The following is a 21585-nucleotide window of genomic DNA, read 5'->3' on the forward strand; positions in this document are numbered from 1 at the left end:
ATTGAATTCAAATGGGTGCACATACAATGATTCGGGGTCAAATATGGTCAAATACGATACTAGATTACAAATTTTAAACAAAAATATCAAAGTGCAATGCTATGTCTTGAGACATGATTTCTCTATTTTAGAATTTTAACTTTGATGTTTTATGCCGTAAGGCATGCACATGAGAATGCTTGAGGAAACAATTTTATTTTTCTCATCTCGAGATATGTTCAAACTTAGAATTGTAGAAAATTAACACTTAAACTATACAAACATGTCCCTAACATATCAAACATATTACCAAAGTTATGTAAGCAAATACGGTATGTCAAAACATGAAAATCCATAACCATAAACTCATTAAATCAATAAATGATTATGCAAGTAAAATGAAAAGCTAAAACATATTGTATACATATAAGATCGTCAACACAAAGTCAATATAAAAGTGTCCAATGTTACCACATAGCATTAACATGCTCTAAAACCTCAAAATAACTAAAATCAACGTCAAGTTCATAATAGAATACTCCAATATCAAACTTTAAAACTTAAGTACATGGCATACACTACTAGAAATATAAAAGAATATATAATAACAGTTGAGCAGATAAGATCCCACAAGATGATGCAATCCAACACTTGAACTACTTCCAGTTCATCTATTGTTAGAATTAAGTGACCCAAATTCTTATTTAAATAAAATACGACGGAAAATAAAATAAAAGTAAAATCCATATAGAACTAGACTTCTTTTATTTTATTTTAGAATAAGGTTTTAAACCTTATTAAACTCCATCTATTTTATATTGATTAGGATAAGGTGTTTCAATCCTACTAGAATATGGCTTTGCAAGCCTATAAATAGACATAGTCTATTCCTCTTGTATGTGAGTAAAAATTTTTCGACATAGTGAATTTTCTTCTCCTCTCCCGTGGTTTTTTTCCGAAAGGGTTTCACGTAAAATTTATGTGTTCTTTATTTTTATTTATTTTATTCTATTTTATTTTTCACAAATTGGTATCGAGCTTAGGGTTATTCATCTCGATCACGGTAATGGCGTCTTTGAAGTATGAAATTCATTGTTGGATCGCAACACCGATTTGCGTTGTGGCAAATTAAGATGCAAGCGCTTCTTGCACGATGGATCTAGAGGATGCCTGCTAGGATAGATAAGATGCCTTGACATTAACAGATGAAGAGAAGAAGCGTAAGGATCGAAAGGCATTAACACAATTACATCTGCATTTGTCCAACGAAATTTTGCAGGATGTGATGAAAGAGAAAGCCGCCATTGCATTATGGAAGAGGCTAGAACAAATATGTATGTCGAAAACTCTAACAAGCAAGTTGCATATGAAGCGGCGTCTTTATGCTCATCGTTTGGAGGAAGGTGCGTCAGACACGAACACTTAACAGGTGTTTAAAGAAATTCTCTCAAACTTGGAGGCCATGGAGGTTCAAGATGATAAGGAAGATCTAGGGTTGATTCTACTTTGTTCGTTGCCCGTCTTATTCAACCTTTAGAGACACGATTTTATATAGCAGCGAGTCTCTCACGGTTGATGAGGTTTATGATTCTTTAACCTCGTATGATAAGATGAAGCATCTTGTGGTTAAACCCAACTCTCGGGAGAGGGTCTCATTGTTCGTGGGAGACAAGACCGGGATGTTGATGATGATCGTGGTAGAACACAGAACGGAATCCTCGTGGTAAATCTAAGGGTAGATCGAAATCTTCAAACAGAGGTAAAACTTGCAACTTCAGAAGAAGAAAGGGCACATTAAATCGAGTGCTATAAGCTACAAAATAAGATTAAAAGGAGGTGCGAATCAAAAGGAAAACAACCGAAAAATTCGGTGAAGTCGATGTTGTAGAAGACTATAGCGATGGTGAACTTCTAGTTGCTTCATCAATGATTCTAAAGTGGCGAGGAGTGGATACTTGATTCAGTGCACCTTCCACATGAGTCCCAATCGGGATTGGTTTACAACTTATGAAACGATGTCTGAAGGTGTTGTTTTGATGGGAAATAATGCTTCATGTAAAATCGCGGTGTTGGAACAATTAAAGTTAAGATGTTTGATGGAGTTGTCGAACACTTAGTGACGTGCGGCATGTTCGAATTGAAAAGAAATTTAATTTCGTTGAGTACTCTTGATTCAAAAGGGCAGATACACAAATGAAAGTGGGGTTTTAAAGATTTCAAAGGGTCCTTGTTGTGATGAAAGGGCAAAGAAAGATTGCCAAGTTATATGTTTTACTGTGGTTCTCTTTCATTCTTGGTGATGCAATTGTCGCTTCCTCTTCCTTGTCGATGATGATATTACTAAACTTTGGCATATCGCCTAGGGCATATGAGTGAGAATGGCATGGCGAATTAAGCAAAGAGGACTTCTTAATGGGCAAGGAATTTGCAAACCAATTTCTGTGAGCCTTGTGTTTTTGGGAAGCAAAGAGAGTTCGATTCACTAGAGGAATCCATAACACGAAGGAAGCGTTGGAGTATATCCATTACGATCTGTGGGGCCGTCCGAGTGCCTTCGAGAGGTGGAGCTAATTATATGCTAACCTTTATTGATGATTTTTCCGAAAAGTTTGGGCATTCTTCACGAAGCGAAAAAGCGATGTGTTTTCCACATTTAAGTCTTGGAAAATTATGATTGAAAAAGCAGACGGAAAAGCAGATAAAATACCTCCGTCTGAGACAATGGCTTAGAGTTACGTTCGATGAGTTTAATAGATTGTGCAAGTCGGAAGGATCATGAGACACTTGACGATTCGTCATACTCTACAACAAAGCGGCGTTGCGAGCGAATGAACAGAACGATCATGGAGAAGGTTCGATGTATGTTGTCAAATGCCAACTTACAAAGTCATTTTGGGCGAAGACCTCTCATCATGTTTTTGATCAACCGATCTCCATCCGTTGCCATTGAGAAAAAGACTCCACAAGAGGTATGGTCTGGTAATCCTGCTAATTATTTTGATTTAAAGATTTTTGGGTGTCCTGCGTATGCTCATGTTGATAATGGAAAATTGGAACCGAGATCCATTAAATGCGTTTTCTTGGTTATAAAGTGGTGTAAAGGCTATAAGTTATGGTGTCCTGAAAATAGAAAAGTTGTGATTAGCAGAGATGTTGTTTTTGATGAAACCGCTATGCTACCTAACTTATCTCTTAAAGACTCTTCCAATAAAGAAAACCAAAAGCGGTGGAGCATCGAGTTAATACTGAAATCAACTCCTCAAGCCAAGACAAAATTGAGAATAGAGTTGCTTCTTCACCGCAATACTCTATCGCCAAAAACAGGACAAGAAGAGAAATTAAACCTCCAAAGAAGTATGCCGAGGTTGATCTAGTTGCTTATGCTTTAAATGTGGTGAAGATATAGATGCGAATCAAGAGCCATTTAATTATTCTGAGGCGATTAGCTGTGAAGACTCAGAAAAGTGGATGTTTGCTATGCAAGAGGAGATGGAATCACTCCACAAAAATAGAACATGGGATCTTGTAAAACTTCCTAAAAGTAAAAAGGCTGTTCATTGTAAATGGGTGTTTAAAAAGAAAGAAGGGACTCAGGAGTTGAAGAACCCGGATATAAAGCAAGGCTTGTTGCAAAGGGTTACAGATCAAATTCGAGTGGACTTCACAGATGTGTTCTCTCCGGTTGTTAAGCATAGTTCGATTCGAGCTTTGCTTGGTATTGTTGCCATGCATGATTTGGAGCTTGAGCGGTTAGATGTAAAAGCGCATTTTGCATGGAGAACTTGAGGAAGATATTTACATGCAACAACGAGAGGGTTTTATAGTCTCGAAAAAGAGGACTATGTTTGCTTCTTGAAAAAGTCCCTTTACGGTTTGAAACAATCACCAAGACAAAGGTACAAGAGGTTTGATTCCTTTATGACTTCTCATGATTTCAAAAGAAGTAGTTTTGACAGTTGTGTCTACTTTAAGAAAAATGGTGATGGTTCTTTTGTGTATCTACTTCTTTATGTTGATGACATGTTGATAGCGACAAAAGATAAAGAGAGATAAGAAAGGTTAAAGCCCAACTAAGTGAAGAATTTGAGATGAAAGATTTAGGACCAGCAAAGAAGATACTTGGTATGGAGATTCTCGGAGATAGAAAAGCAAGTAAATTGTACCTAAGTCGGAAGGGGTACATTGAGAAAGTTCTTTGCGAGTTCAATATGCAGAGTGCTAAGCTGTTAGTACTCCTTTAGCGACCATTTCAGACTTTCATCGGCCTTATCTCCTCAATCGATAATGAGATTGAGTACATGTCACATGTTCCATACTCTAGTGCGAGAGGATCTCTCATGTATGCTATGGTTTGTTCACGTCCGATTTATCATATGCATCGGTCAGTTAGCGGATACATGGCGAATCTGGTAAAGAACACTGAAAGCGATTCGATGGATTTTAAGATACTTACGAGGCACTACTAATGTTTGCTTACAGTTTGGAAGAACTAAAGATGGAGTTATAGGGTATGTTGATGCTGATTTTCTTGGAGACCTTGATAGAAGAAGATCTCTCACAGTTACGTCTTTACAATCGGAGGTTGTGCAATTAGTTGGAAAGCCACTTTGCAAACTACATCGCTTTGTCTACCAACGGTGAGTACATGGCGATTCTTGAGGCTTGTAAAGAAGCTATTTGGTTGAAGGACTATTTAGTGAACTCAATGAAGACCTTCAAATCAGCACATATTTTGTGACGATCAGTGCCATCTTTCTTACAAAAGATCAAATGTTTCATGAGAGAACAAAACACATTGATATTCGGTATCATTTTGTTCGTGATATTATTGCTCGTGGTGATATTGTTGTGAGCAAAATTAGCACTCATGAAAATCCTGCAGATATGATGACTAAGTCACTTCCTATAACCAAGTTTGAGCATTGCTTAGACTTGGTTGGTGTTCATTGTTGAAGTTAAACCCTTAAGGGTTTTTGGAAGAGGTGAAGAACTTGTTTATTGAAAGTTCGCGATGAAGAACTTGTTCATTGAGAATTTGTGTCAAGGTGGAGATTGTTAGAATTAAGTGACCCAAATTCTTATTTAAATAAAATACGATGGAAAATAAAATAAAAGTAAAATCCATATAGAACTAGACTTCTTTTATTTTATTTTAGAATAAGGTTTTAAACCTTATTAAACTCCATCTATTTTATATTGATTAGGATAAGGTGTTTCAATCCTACTAGAATATGGCTTTGCAAGCCTATAAATAGACATAGTCTATTCCTCTTGTATGTGAGTAAAAATTTTTCGACATAGTGAATTTTCTTCTCCTCTGCCTGTGGTTTTTTTCCCGAAAGGGTTTCCACGTAAAATTTATGTGTTCTTTATTTTTATTTATTTTATTCTATTTTATTTTTCACATCTATAGCCTACGGACAAAATTTTACACAATGAGCTTTCCCTAAAGTTCAGTGGTGCTTTACAAGCTTTGAATTACATCATACACCAATTAAGTCAAGTGCATACTAAATGGACATAAAGGCAAAATTTAAGCATATCAACATAACAATTATAGTGCCCAAAAAATTCTAGAGACGAAAAGCTTGGAAAATGTTGATAATTCTTAAATCAAGCCATTCCATGAAATAAAATTAAGAGATTTCTAGGAATGAGTTCGGGTAGATGGTATGTGTTATTATATAGTTAGTAATTGTTATTAAGTTGCTTCCCTTAGTTTTAACTATTTGGTTAGAATTTTAAGAAATGTACTTTATTGTAAGAGAGATCAATGTTTTATAACTATACATATGGATTAGATTTAGAGGAGGTCCTTAAGTAGTAATTTGACTTAGGTTATGAGAGCAATTTTACCTATTTGAAAAATTAGTTGAGTGAACCATTTCTTCTTGTCATTTACACGATTTCATCAAATTTTCTACATAAAATTATTTTGTTTCTTCATCAAATCTTGACTTCTTGTTATTTTATCATAAAATAATATTAATTTATAATATAATTTATGTCATTTTAATTATTATTTAATTGCATAATAAATAATAAAATAATCTAATATAGTCGTTTGGGTTTTAACTCGGTTAACATTGGCAATGATATAAAAAAGTAATTTAATATAACAAAACTTTTATTGTTTCAATAACCAACTTTGTTGATTTGAACAATTATGACTATATACAAGTTTTAATATTATTATTCTCTTGTTTAGACTTAAAAAAAAAATTTATAAGTATTCATCTCTTCCTCTACTCTCCGGTTTCTATTCATTTTTAACTTTTTCTTTGCTTTTAACACATAAAAAATCTTAACCTCTCAAATTTGAGACATATTCCTTTTTTGTGTTCTTAAGCAATCTTTTTCTAATAAGAAACTAAAACTCTTAAAAACACACAACCATTATTGTCTTTCTTTGTTTAGGCAATTCATTCTTTTTGTTTCTTCTTTCTTGTTACCAACTTGTAAATCCATTCTCTACGTCTTCCTCTGTTTCAAATATAAGAAAGTGTTGAGGTTTTTTTTCTTGATTTATGTGTTATTATGTTGAATTGATGAATGAATTTTTGTTGATTAATCTTAGAAAATAATTTTTCCTGTTATTTTCTTTTCGAAGAATAGCAATTTAGTGCCAATAGCATCTCATTTTTGCCACTATTCCTGCAAACCTTACGGTACAAGGTAAATTGAAGGAGGAATTGGTGCATGCCCTTAAATTAGATAAAGGTGGAATTAATGTTAGAACCTATCTATAAAGAATACCCAAAATAAATCGAATAAGTTGATGTGTATCTAATTCAACAAGAGTCTTTGGTTGTTCATAAAGTGCAAGAAAGATTGAAGGAAAGTGACAGAACAAATGTGATGTAATCTTTCCAAGAAAAACTACTTGCATTCAACATGAAAAATAGTAGAAAAACAAGTTGCAATCAATCATCAATGTTGACTTGTTCACTAAACTTTAAAATATATTAAAATATATGTAGAAAAATAGTTAAAATATTATATTAATATATATAAGTTGTATGTTTGTTTGTTTTTATTTTGGTTTTAAGTCTATCGTATATGGGTTTTGTTCAAATTTATTCTATTTTAAATTCAAATATATTTTAATTATTAATCTCGTCACATTTTTGTAATGGTTAATTTGGTAATAATTATTTGATGTATATTGTTTCAACTGAAAATTATAATTATATGTGTAATTCAACAAAAAAAAGAAAAATAATATTTTGAACATGATACAATAATTTCAATTTTAAATAATATAAACTTCTAATATATATATGTAAAGTACTTCAAATGAATTTACTGAAACCATAAAATATATTAACATAAATTCATGAATTATCTTTGTTATAACACAAAGCTTCAGGTGGCTTATTATGACAATTTACACATTAAAGGGACAAAAATGAGGGGCAGTTCACACCACAAAAAATGCAAAAGTCCGAAGGAAGCTTAGGGGATGGAGTTTTTTAGCAAAGTAAAGTCTATATATTCTTCTTGTCTTTTACTTCAGTGTTGATGTTGTATTTACAGAGAGAGGAACTAGACATAGGTTCCATCCTTTGAGTTTTCTGCTCCGGTCAATGTCATAATAAGATTGCAGATGTCAACTTAGGGTACTAGTGGAGTCAACCTGAAAGGACTGAATAAGACATCTATCGAATGTGATGGATTGAAGGATACCATAAGAGATCCTTCCCAATATATTTTTTGTGTATTGTGTGAGCTCGCTAGTAAGATGATTAGAAGAAGCCACGAGATTAAGTTCTCCTAATGAAGTTATGATGAAATTGTATATTTTTAAATTCTTTTAACAATTAATTATTTTAATAAATGTCATGAAATTTTCTTATAATGTACAAGTGATCACAGTTGCTCACAATTAATATAGTAGTAAATATTAGAGTTATTATCTCCACAGTGACTAATTTTAAAACAATAATTGCAAAATTAATAACGACAATTAGGAAAGTAAATAAAAACCTGAGTGAATGCAAAGAAATATACGAAACAAGCTAAAAACAGTAACACAAAAAATATCAATGAGATGAAGCGTCGGAACAATTAGTTCCCCCTAATATGCAACTATTTGTAGCGATGTCATAGCAATGTTGCGGCAATATGACAATTTATTAATTCGAAATCAATAAGTTGTAGGCTACTCTCGAAGTCACTACGTTCAAACTTTTATCAATTTAACATATGTCTATCCCAAGTTAATATCAATATTACAATTGCTAGCACCGTTCTTACAAGATTATGCACGGTAACAATATATGTCTATACCATTACAAATTTAACATCAAAGAGATTTAATATGCACCATTCAGGCTTTATGCCCATTAATCACAACCCTTTTAGATTTAGTAATGAACCCACTAATGTTGATTAGGCAATAGCAAGCATTAAACATGAAAATCACTTGAATGAATAAACATCAAATTGCACCAAGCATCCTTCGCAAAGTACCAATAATCCCATATTAGGGTTCAATAATCATTCTAGTTAAATAACTTTTAGCCCATAACCATCAAACTAAAAACACTCAAACAAATTTCAACCATGGTTTCAAACAATAGAGAAACGAAATAACAGATAAAGAGAAAGGTGAAGAGATATTGAGCCAAACGTCGGTGGTTCTCCTCAAGTCGTTCACGTCTCATTCTTCCTCCTCTTCTCAACTTCTTTTCTAGTGCTTTTACTCTGAAAGTTCCGTTCTATGCCCAACAACTACTCGTCTCCTTGATAAAAAATATGGTATGTGTATCCCTTCAAGCAAGATAGTCTAGGTCAACGACTTTCCTTTCTATTCTTGTCCTCTTGAAAGTGATTTGGGCTTTCACATTCTTGTCTAGCCTATTTTTTGAGGTCCTTGATTGTTATCAGCACTTGATTAGGGGGTAATTTAAGCCCAAAAGATGATATGGCATTCTTTAGATGTAAAGTTTTCAATTGTTCTTGTTGGGTACCATGCTACAGCATTGAGCTTCAATTTGTGAATTTTGGCAAATTCTTTTCTCCACATCTTTAATGTTTCACTAGACACCTTCAAGGATAAAAATTTATATTTTTAGCATAGAAATTAGCCAAAATACATTATTAAAATGCAAGCTTCAAATATTAATACAAGCTTCAAATATTAACTACTTAACAAAAACATAATTAAAACAACTACTAAAATACTCTCAATCACTCTTAATTTGAATAAAATATAAGCTTAAAATAATAAAATAACTCTATATCCCAGAGTTATCAACAAGAAAGATTTAACACGAAAGTGTAACAGTTATATTTACCTGTAAAGGCCGAAAATAAATAAAAATCCAATTATAAGTTGGTTGAATCTGAGCAATTCTCCTTTACTATTCGTAAGAAAACAAAAATGAGTTTACACAAAAGGTTAATTAGCTTCTCTAGCTAAGTAGTTAAAACATGAAACTCTAACATAATTATTTCCAAATTTTGCATGGTTTAATGTTGAAGTTAATAGAAAAATAAAATGCAATACATAGATTATTTTTATTATTTTTATTTATTTTTCGCTTTTGGTAGTGGACCTACCCCAAGCTTTATGTGCTTCTCCATTAATGTTGGAATCTTCTTTAATTGCACCCATGTGGATTGCCTGGTCACACCCAAAGTATTAATCCTTTAATAGCATAATAAACTATTAATTCTGAGTTAATAGTAAATGGTATTGCAACCAAATAGCTTTGAATTTAACCGAGTTGGGGTTTGGGAAAATTTTTGTATATCAATGGTGCTTGAATTATTATTTACGTAATAAAATTTCTTTATTTAATTTAATTAAAAGTTTTAATATTTATACTATATATTAAGTTTTTCGATAAACTATATTAATAGTCACTTAAGTATTAGTATTTTTTTTATGACTCAACTATGAAAAATTATAAAATGGTCATCCAACTATTAATAAATTTATTTTTAGTCATCGATTATGAAAAGTGACAAAATAATCACTTAATTATTCAATTTTACTAATAGTTTAGTGACTATTTTATAACTTTTCGTACTTGAATAATCAAAAAGAAATTTACTAATTATTAAGTGACTACTAATATAATTTACTCTAGATAATTAATCAAATTGATATTATAAGTCAATTGAATATTAATTTAATATTAATTACTTAAAAACTTATTTTTAACAAAGCAAATTATAACAACAGTGTAAATTAAATTGAAGCAAAATAAAATAAAATTGAAGAGGCCAAAATCCATGAAAATGGGTGATGAGCATTTCTTTTAAAGTTAAAATGATAAGTTATTATTAGTATGTTTAAAATAGTTTTGAGATGTTTAAATTTAACTAGAAATTTTATTATATGTGTACAAATCACGTATCTAGAATATGAGAGTGTTTAAGAATAACATTCAAAAAATAGTAAAATGTATGGTTTAAAATTAATTAATAATAAAGATACATGCAATATGTATTATGCTAAAATGAGAAAAAAATGATTAAATTGTGAGTAAAACGAAATTTAAATACGTAAATACATCAAATTAAGAATATTAATTACACTCCTATCATTAATTTTAAGTTGATGTCGAGTTAACTTGTGACACTAACTCAATCAATAACATTATCAATATATACAAAAAAAATTAAGTACGTAAAAATAATATAACTTATTCTAAATATGAAAAGAGGTTTTCTTAATTCTTCTAATCAAATTAGTGCTTATTAATATAGAAGAAATTATATATTTTTAAATGAAGAATTATGTAATTGATGCTTGGATATGGGGAAATCATTTGTACATTTCAACGATTGTGAAATAGGAAAAAAATCAGTAGGACAAATATTTATATAAAAAAAACAATATACTACGATGCGGTCATCTTTAAATATATAGATTGAGTCATGCACGTAGATTGATTGATTCCGTGAGTCATGGACCCACGGCCACGCACGAATTCTTCGCTCCTATTATTATTATTAGCTCTATCATTTCATTTCATCGCAAGAAAATTTGTTTGACGAGGGATGAGTAATTTATTATTTTAGTAATTTATATTTTTATAATTTTTAAAGGATTAAGTTAAAATTTTATATTTTTAGAGGTTAAAATATAATTTTTATTATTATTTAAAATTTTATAAATTATAAAAATTTAAATAAAAATTTTTATTTTAGGGGTTGGAGTACCAGCCCTGATTTCGCCGCTAAATGTATTAAATTAAAATTAAATTATTATTTTAATACCTACACTATTTTTATTAATTTAGCCTCTCTCTATTATCCGAATTTAAAACAATATTAAATCAGTGACACACTCTTACTTATAAAAAAAGTTAGTAAAAATTTAAAATTTTAGAAAGCATGAGAAATTCTTCTAGAAATCATTAAAAATATGAAATATCAAAAATAAATAAATTTGAAATTTATAAAACATATTTTAAAATTATAACTACGCTAAACTTCAAAAATCTTTTATATAAAGAAATTTTAGATTCTTTTTACAAGTGATAATATTTGATTGGATAAAAAATTTTAATGAAAAATATTGATAGAATATCGAGTATACGAATAAAAGCACAGGAGCTAAATTGATTGAAAAATAGTACAAATATTAAAGTGATAATTTAACTATAATTCGAAGCTAAAAAGTATTAAGCCTTATTATTAATTAATTATGAAAATAATTTGGTGGGAAAATTATATATAAAAATGATTCGTTTGTTATAATACCAGTAGGTGTCACTTGACCAACCGATGACACCACCCCACTTTTCCTCCTAATCATGACTCAATCATCAGTGTTAAAAAAAATTGGTGTCGTTACTATGTCAGGTGGCATTTGTATGTCTTTTTCGAAATACATGTGAAAAAATATAAGTATTCACGGTGAAGAAAAAAAAGGGAAAAATATACTTTAATGGGTGTCACCGGTTTGTTTGGTGGCACTAGTCAATTTTTTTTTAAAGTGTGTCAATAATAAAAGGAAAAAAAAATTTAATTGTTGTCGCTTGTATGTCAAGCGGCACATGTGAATTTTTTTATTTAGTGTCACCGGTATGTCAAGTAACACTAATGGAAAGTTAACAGGAAAAAAATTTAATGAATATCGCTGGTGTGTCAAGTAACATCAATATTTTTTTTAAAAGAAATTATTAGTGGTGTCGCCTAACCCCACCCCGACCAAAAATTTGTATATGTTTAATATTTTGATTTTTGTTTTAAGTTTTTTGTATCTACTTAAGAGAAAAAAAAAAGACGGGAAGATTTGTGTTTTAAATTTTAAAAATCAAGTTCGAGTTTATAAGATTAGTTTGTAATTATTTGTATGAAATTATATATTTTTCTAATAGGAGCTACTATTTTTTAAATAAAATCTATTTTTTTATTTTTATTTATTTTACAGATATTATATCGAAGATGAATAAGCAATTCTTTTTATACGTTCATTTCGAAAGGATAATTTTACAAACAACAATTGATTATATATTTGAATCTCATCAGCAAATAGGAACGGATTTTAATAAGAATGTAAAAGTCGAAAATACAAAACAAAATATTAGTGCAAAAATAGCTCGATGTTGTGGGAAGAGGATGTTCAAACTATTTTACAAATTTTCAGTTTCATCAAATCTGTGTAAATATAAAGAGATGAAACTTGTAGATGATGAAGACATGAAGACTTTGATCTCACTTTATTGTTGATGTTTCGATGCCCAATTATTTGCGTCTTTTACCCTCTTATTAATTTCATGGAAACTGTCAAAGTTAGGTGAAATGTCCGAAACATCTTGTTTGCACCCAAAGTGTCGCAGAACTCGATCCCCGTTGTACCACTTAACAGTTGAAAATTTCAACAAGGGTGTGTTAATGTATCACACGAGTGAATCGTTGTGAGCCCATAGGGGAATGATAGTCACAACATCCAGCACAATATATGATATTCATACAAACTACATAATTAATAACATTGTTATAGTGATATAAGTCAAATAACATAAACAAAGTAATTACATGGTATAAATAAAATTTTGTTTTGAAAAAATATTTACCTTCTCCACGATATATGCCTCAATCATTTGTCGGTATACGGCAAGGGTTTTGAACTTCGATATTTGAACAAATAAACCATCTAAAGATAAACCAAACTTGTTAGAATATATTTTCAAAAGAAAAAATTTATTGATTGAAGTTTTAAATTTTTTTTACTTATTTACAAGTGGGAACACGTGATTAATAACTCACTAACGCCAAAAATAACATCATGTACAATGCCCAGAACTATAGCAGTATCAGACACCTATCTATATCTTATGTATCATGCTTTTGTCGCCCGACAAAGTTCATGATACAATGTCGCTAATACTACTGAGCCCCAATTGTACAAACATGTAACATGCAAATAAGTCAATAGAGACAAGTACTTCATGTGGACTTTATTATTTGCGTCTGGCATAAGTACCCCCTATCAATTGCAGTATATACACTCAAGCAGTGCACATCTTTTCCCACTCAATGACACTACTCAATAAGGTTTTGAATTTTTTTTAACCAGGAAAATTTCAAACTGGTAAACCTAGTTTCACCATCACTGGGCAAGCATCCAAGCAGGTGGTAGCAGAATGTCGCAGGTTCGAACACTTTATTTAAACTCATGACCATTTCACTGTCAACTGGGAGTTCGAGTTGCAACGTGAAGTCTTTTAGGATAAAAAATTATTTTTTTCCTTTTTTCATTGGTAGCATTTTTTTTAAAATTCGATTGGTGCCGCCTTACAGACTAACGACACCCATTAAAAAATATTTTTCCCTTTTTTCTCCACTACGGATACTTATTTTTTTTATAGGTATTTGAAAAAAACATACGGATTCCACTTAACATAGTAACGATACCGGAAAAAATATTTTAAATATTGATGATTGGGTTGTGATTAGGGAGAAAAGTGGGGTCGTGCTGCCGGTTAGTCAGACGATACCAGCTAATACTATAACAAACTGATCGTTTTCGTATATAATTTTTTCTCTAAATTATTTTCATAATTAATTAATATTTTTAGATTATTTTATATAAAACATCTTTATTATTATTGACTGAAGATGTCTCAAAAGCATAGCCCAACCATTAAGCCCAAGGAATCGCCTCCACCTTATAAAATGATCACGTGTCCGCCTCTCAAACATTCCAAGAGCTTAGCTCCTTTGATATTGGCGATTCCTTCGGCTTTAAAAAAATTTAATATTAAAAGGTAATAAAAAAATTGAATAAAACTCTATTCAATTTGAAATATGTTTAAATTTTGAGTTAATCAAATTAAATTATTCAAGTCAACTCGAATAAGTAATTTAAGTTTGAGTGAAGTTAAATTTTACAATTCAAATAACTCAAATAACATCCTTTAGTCCCTAACAATTTTGAAAATGAACAAATTACTCTCTCTCAACAAAAAATATAAAAAAATTAAAATACTTTTTAAAATTCAACATGTTTATAAGAATTTCAAATTTTATATATTTTTAAAAAATTATAATATATAAAGAAAGTTAAAATTTTTCAAAACTTCTAAAATAATAATTTTGAGACCAAAATAAGTTAATTTATAATTCAAATTTATATGGTTTTAAATTTATGTACTTTAATATAGAATAAGTTATACTCTAACAAGATTTTAATTTAAAAAAATTACCCATTTATTTAGCAAGAGAAAAGGCTTAGAGTTTCATCTATATTTTGTCTCGAGATTTTAAAATGAAACTCTTTTGCTTTATATGATACAAGTCATGTAAATTGATATATTTCTCAGTTCATTTAGTTATTCAAACATATAATGTTAGTGTAGTGTACGTATAAAGTTCATCATCTTCTTAGTTTAACCAAATTTGAATTCCACCTGAATTAAAAACAGTTCCAAATCCTAACCTGATTTAGTTTGCATTGCTACATAAAAAGATCAAAAAAAGGAATGATATTTTGTTTGCAAGAGCGATTAACCTAATTCAACCCCATTGTTTGTAGCAAAAAAATTCAGCATTGGATCATAAGAAATTGAACTCTTTTTTCTTGCCAATAAACATAAAAACAGTCGAGAAGTTTTCAACTTACATCTCCATTTTTTTTTTTTTGTATGGTAAGGAATCAAGACTTTTAAAAATAAAGTAGCTAAGGTCGGGTCTCTCTCCTTGATGAACATGGAAACACTCCGGAATCCCCGAAATTCTGCTACCCATCAACCATGCCCTGGCCTTTTCGATCTCTGTACAATTCAAAAAGAAAAAATAGTTGGGAAAACAAATGCTCAAACCCAATTGGAGTCGCTCCAAATTCGTCTCGGAAGGAGTCCCCCATGCTCACTCATGCTCCCTCTTAATGTATAAAAGCTTGGCTTGCTTCGGATCGTTCTCAATGGACCTGATCTGTTACCGTGTCTAATTGGTAACGATGTTCGATCTCCAAACAAACTTGAAGTTGAGAACGGTCGATTTTCCATTTCGTCCAGTTGACCAGAACTATAGTCCATTGTGACGAAAGGATAGGATCGTCCATAAGTTAATCCAGGGGTAACTGCACCAGCATTCCACCAACTGCTATCAGAAGGGGCAAAATCTCCTTTAAAGTCGGATTCAGGGGCAGAGGACTCCTTTTGACTACAACAATCCCCGCCAGTTTCGTCAGTGTCGTTGTATATAAGCTTCAGAGCCTGCACAACTTCACCCATAAAAGGTCTGTGAGTCACCTCAGGGTGAACACACATGGATGCTATGGCTGCCACCTTAGCCATGTCGTCAAAGTTATATGTCCCAGCCAAGGAAGGATCTACCAACTGTTCTACACCTTCCCGACTGCTTAGTAGAGGCCGTGCCCAAGTTACAAGATTTTCCTGTCCCTGAGGTTGGGACATATCCACAGGTTTTCTTCCGGTTAAAAGCTCAAGAAGCACGACCCCAAAACTGTAAACATCACTCTTAACAAGTAGATGCCCCGTCATAGCATACTCGGGAGCAACATATCTGAAATTCACAAATTTCACCTTTAACAATATTCTGAAGAGCGAAAGTGTTTTTATCGATCAATTCATAAAATTCGCATGAATTAACTTTTGATACTTATTATTCTCCCTTCTCCAGTAAGTTGGAAGACATGTAGAAGTATGTAATACGTTTCAAGGAAATTTAATGCTAACATATGATAATTAACGCAAAAATGAATAATTACCCAAAAGTTCCCATGACTCGGGTAGAAATGTGCTGGCTTCCTTCAGTTGCCTCCCTTGCTAAACCAAAATCTGAGACCTTTGGGGTAAAGTCATCTTCTAATAGAACATTACTAGCCTTAAAATCTCGGTGAATCACTCGAGGGTTAGAATCTTCATGAAGATAAGCTAATCCTCTAGCAGCTCCAAGGGCAATCTTCAGCCGTGCATCCCAATCGAGAGGTCCTTTGTTTTTGTCAACACCTAAACCAACAATATAAAGGAAACATGGATTAAAGGTCAATCCATCTTTATCAAACTAGAATTGCATATTTATATACATATATATTGGATAGCATTGCAACAGTCATGAACTAGGCAACATATTTCAGGATAATTGAACAAGCAATCAGTCCAATAAACAAAACAGACAAATTTGATAAGGAAATCATACCATGCAAGTGTGATTCCACACTTCCATTTGGAACAAGTTCATACACCAAGCAGCGTATGCGTCCTTCAATACATATACCGACAAGTTTGACAAGATTGCGGTGGTGCAATCGGCTTAGCATCTCCACTTCCGCTATAAATTCACGGTCTCCATTCTGATTATCTCTTGTAAGTAACTTAACAGCTACCTCACTTCCATCTTCCATAACACCACGGTAAACACGTCCAAATCCTCCTTCACCAAGTATCCTCTTTGAACTGAAGTTGCTTGTTGCCATCTCAAGCTCAACAAGTGTAAATGTTTTAACCGGGAGAGCACAAGTAGCCATGGTGGAAATGAGTGACATTGATGGAGAGCTTGTTATACTGCTTGACAGCATAGAACCAATGCCTGCATTAACACAAAGGAGAGATTATCATATATTCCAACTTCACAGGCATCAAATTAGTCCATCCAAACAAGGAAATGTAACTAGCTTAGATCCAGGCATCAAAATTCCAATTATTGCATATTCAAACTTCACAGCTTTAAGAGAAATGAACCATTAAAATACATAAAGATATACCAGCTTAGGATTGTGTGTGTGTGTGTGTGTGTGTGTGTGTGTGCCTAAACAGCAATAGTGGAAAACCAGTTACCAGCATCACATTACATTGCAATTCCATGCAACAGAATCTAAATGTCAAACATAAAGCCAACTAGTAAACCTACCAGATCTTTTGTTCAATGAGGAAGGAAAAGCTGGACCAACAGCATTGGACGGTCTTCTAACCTTCCTCCATTTTATGAGGACAGAGATTGTTCCAGCTAAAACCAATAAGAGCACAAAAGCAGATAAAACGATAATGGCAATAATCCTGATGTTCATCTTTTGGTTCTTGTTAACAAAATTAGCTGTGATTGGGAGATCTCCAGTACTTCCAGTTGGACCACTCCCGAAAATATTACCATATGGCGGTGAAGGAGGAACCCCTGATAACATGTTTTCAAGTTATAAACATGACATAACAACAAAATAGCATGAAGTTAAGTTATCTAAAAAAAAAAAAACAGATCAGTACCTGGATAACTGATGGATACCACATCATATGTTCCAAAAAGAGTTGAATTTAGAGACAGTCTTTTGTGCAAAAGCCGGTCAGATGTAAGTATTGCAGTTGTATTATCAAACTTCTCTCCAAGTGGAACCAAGTTAATCTCCACCAATGTTCTCCCTTGATCTTGAGCATCAGCAGTAGCACCCATTATTTTCACTTGACTTTGTTGTAAGTATAGGCCTGCAGCAACCTCAATCTCTAGCTCATTCATCACAGGGAAAACAGCATAAGGAGCTACAGATAGAAGAAGTTTGACTTTCATAGGGAACACACAACCACAAGGTGAACCAAAAGGGGTTGCAGTAAGTGGGTCCACGCATTTTTGATCACAACCTGACAAGTTTAATAATCAAAAACCACAAAGAAGCAAAAGAAACTATACATGTATTTAAACAAAGTAAATCAACATCACCATAATCCCCTAGACTAGCAATATGTTTGTAGTTCCCACAATTAAGGTTAAAATTTAAACAGTAATTTCTTTCTCTTTCGGGACAAAAGAAAAACCGAGCATTAGAGGTCATCTCCTCTAGATACTGCTTAAGGACCATAGCAAGTTACCTTGCTCTGAAGGAGATGGAGCATCTGTTCGGGGTTTAACATGATGACGATGATGGTGACCACCATGACGATGTCTGGGTACCAAGTGCCTACTGGGACTAGCAACAGGAGCTGCAATGCAATATGCATCAGCCACATGATAGCATTAATGTAGTAGCAAGGTGCTGGAAATGGATTGCAATAAGTACCTTGATAGATAGGAGAAGGTGCAGGCGCAGTGGCTGGTCCAAAGGAAGGATTAACATGATCTTGGGGTGATCTTGGTTGAGAAAATAACACACGCATTGAAATCAACCTAGCTGCTAGGAGTGGAGCAACCTTATTGGTAATCCATGTGAAAAGCAATAATGCACAGTAATGAAAGGGAAGTTAGAATGCCTTTAAAAATCACCCATTAACCAGCCCCAAACATCAAATTGATAAATATAACAAGTTGACCTTGTCCTGTTTGCCTTCTGTTAGTTATGAATTTAGCATATTGGGTTATATGCCCAAACAACTAACAGGAGGATCAACAAAGCGCTTCCGCTTGAGCTTTCTAAAGATCAGATACACTGAGGGGAGAGAACCAGATAGCATAAACGAACAAGAAGAGCATATCTGATAACTACCACATGCTTCATAAATAGACAGGTAAGAGTTTCTCTTCCAAACAAAACTCAGAAGAGGCAAATCGTCTTATGATATCATTTTTTTGGCTAAAACAATTAGTGAGAAGAACATATACAACTGTATAACAGAAATCCTAAACTAGTAAAAAAATTACAACAATTTTTCAGCAGGTACATGCCACTCCATCAACAAGAAGTAGACACAATATGCCTCTTTGAATATTTTCAGTCATTTGTTATACTTGCCAAATATGTGGTGTTTATGAAGACACATGGCTAAGGGCAAGTTCAGTAGCTTAAGGCATAGTAAAGCACTTCAGGACAATAATAGCTTAGGCCACAAGAAAACACATATTACTCTAAAATTCCATTTCTTTAAAGACCTTCAGTTAACATTCTTCATGATACTGCATTTCTACATCAAGCTCCACCTATTTGGATATAAATGGTTAAGTTCTTTCAAGTATAGACAGGAGGCAAAATAAAAAGAATTTTATTTGACTACAATAACATTTATATAAATGAAAATAAATCATTACCATGGTCAACTATTGTTTCCACAACAGACAACCGGTGCACTGGTTGTAAAGGATACGAGAATACTTGCAGCTCTGAAAATACAGAAAAATAAAATGGCAATGATATCAATCTTCCATCATGAACCATAGTTAACTCTAATCACTGCACTGATACATGTTCATGCCTTTATTTCAGCTACAGCTATCATTACCGGCCAATAAGTATTGGTTCTGAAGAAAAACAATCTTACAATATTATTTTATTTTAGTATAACCTTTTTATTCGTTTAACTAATTACTAATGTTTTTCACTCATGATTATTTTTATTTTCATAATTTCACTCAAATATCAAATATATTCATTAAATTAGACTAATGAACCTGATTAATAATACTTTACTATTTTTCTAATATTTTATGTTCTTTTATTTATTAGATCTTCATAATTTTGAAAATTTACATTTATATAGATATAACGGATAAAGATAAATTTGCATCTACATATAATATATATTTTAGTAGAAAACTTGAAAATGGACTATATATGAAATATTTAACAGATGCTGACAAAACCCGAAACGGTATATCGATTTGCTAAGTACCAATAACAAAACAAAAACGGTATGCCTACAAGGTAACGACCACCTTTATTAGCATGGATCATGTAACAATTGTATATTACAAGTTTACAAAAATATGTAACAGTTCCAAAAGTGACTGATTTTGATCCTTTACTCATAAAGGATATACCCAAAAGAAAATGCTAAAAACATTCTTTAATAAGATATTCAACGCTCATACTTCCTTTTAAACGACACCATAACGAAATAAATCATATATGTTTATACACGAAACATGGTATAAGCACACTTAACCACAAATTTTTCAGTTAACCAGCATAAAACTAACACGGAACGACATGTTGCTGAGTGGCTAAAATACTAATAAATTATCTAACATATTTTTTTCCCTCATTTTTTTTCAAATTCGCTATTCTTTTCCTAATACTATATGGAACTATAAAATAGAAGACGGAACAATTACTCAAACAGCAAAGCATCTGTTTTTTTTTTTTTCATTTTTTTTTTCGGCGAAGGCCAGAGAATGGGCACTGAGCCACTGAGCTAAAGGGAGAACTTTATAGTGGAAAAAATAAGTAGCCATAGGAGGGCCAATCAGCAAAGTCTACTTAGCTTAATAAAGCATGTTTAGTTTTTATTTGTTTCCAAATAAAATTAAAGCTTAACTCGAACTCGATTTTACTCCATATTTCTTCCGTTTTGCTACTATATTTTCCAGTAACCAAAGTAGATTAAAAATAAATTTAACTAAAAGAAAAAGAGCAAGTATCCAGAAAGAACAATACCTAAACAAGAACAAGAGAGAAAGCTGAGTAAGTAAACAAGAAGCAACTGAAGCAGAACCAAAGCAGGCATCTTATCTCGCCGAACCAGAGTCCAAAACAACCATCGTCAAACACAGATACCAACTCGAACCTCGTCAGAGAACAACCGGTGAGTCCTAAAGCTCCATTGCACCATTCTCCGCCGTCCAAACTCTCCGTCCAAAACAACACACCTCATAACCAAACAAAAACTGAAGCTCCACTGCTCCACCAAGCGACAAAAATTAAAAAAAAAACTAGAAAAAAAAACCTAGAAAAAAATAAAATATTAAGACAATGTAGCTCGCCGCGATTGTAGATCCATGAAATGCGGCAAAGATCTACCGCAAAATTGCAGAAAACAAAAAAGAAAATTTCTTTTCGTTTCTTTTCTTTTTCCTTTCCAGAGAGAAAAAAAAAAGGGAAAAAGCAAAAGAGGGATCTAAAAGAGAGAAAGTGAGGAAAATTGAAAGGACGAAAAGGATATCTGGAATTGAGAGTATATAAAATTTAAAGAGAAAAAATATACGAAAATTTTTTTGAGAGTGGGGGAAGGTGGGAGGTGCTTTTATTGCTTGAGTGTAGCTACAGCAAAGAGGCAAACGCGAATAGTAATACTGATTCTTTTTTGTATTAAAAAAATAAGAAAAAGAATTTACTAAACAGTGTACTTGTAGATTATAAAATTAGTTTCTTCATTATTTTATTAAAAATAGGGTAAATTGTATTAGTAGTCATTCAATTATTAGTATTTTTTCATTCAATTACAAAAAGATACAAAATGGTTTAACAATTTAACTTTTTCCTTT

General features: G+C 32.2%; 1 protein-coding gene across 2 annotated transcripts; it reads right to left on the minus strand.

The window, feature by feature from the left end:
- Positions 1 to 14930: 14930 nt before the first annotated feature.
- On the minus strand, positions 14931 to 21370 carry LOC108470091 (receptor-like serine/threonine-protein kinase ALE2). 2 transcript variants are annotated; one of them, XM_017771298.2, is made up of 9 exons: positions 20759 to 21370; positions 19414 to 19485; positions 18452 to 18562; positions 18264 to 18374; positions 17667 to 18035; positions 17317 to 17577; positions 16606 to 16995; positions 16175 to 16415; positions 14931 to 15969 (listed from the first exon to the last, which is right to left on the minus strand). In XM_017771298.2, the coding sequence occupies exons 1-9, from the start codon at positions 20826 to 20828 to the stop codon at positions 15258 to 15260; spliced, it is 2337 nt and encodes a 778-aa protein (XP_017626787.1). In that variant the 5' UTR covers positions 20829 to 21370; the 3' UTR covers positions 14931 to 15257. The 2 variants fall into 2 exon arrangements, with proteins under 2 accessions (XP_017626787.1, XP_052873962.1); XM_053018002.1 differs by having other exon boundaries at positions 18452 to 18565.
- Between the last annotated feature and the right edge of the window lie 215 nt (positions 21371 to 21585).

The sequence above is a fragment of the Gossypium arboreum genome, chromosome 8 (assembly GCF_025698485.1).
Source record: "Gossypium arboreum isolate Shixiya-1 chromosome 8, ASM2569848v2, whole genome shotgun sequence".
NCBI classification, from domain to species: domain Eukaryota; kingdom Viridiplantae; phylum Streptophyta; class Magnoliopsida; order Malvales; family Malvaceae; genus Gossypium; species Gossypium arboreum.

Coding starts and splice junctions, on each gene's coding strand:
- LOC108470091 (XM_053018002.1), bottom strand. CDS start 20,828: ATGCCTGCTTTGGTTCTGCTTCAGTTGCTTCTTGTTTACTTACTCAGC. Junction 19,486..20,758: donor TCTCTCTTGTTCTTGTTTAG/GTATTGTTCTTT, acceptor CTGTATTTTCAG/AGCTGCAAGTATTCTCGTAT. Junction 18,036..18,263: donor TCCATCTCCTTCAGAGCAAG/GTAACTTGCTAT, acceptor TAAACTTGTCAG/GTTGTGATCAAAAATGCGTG.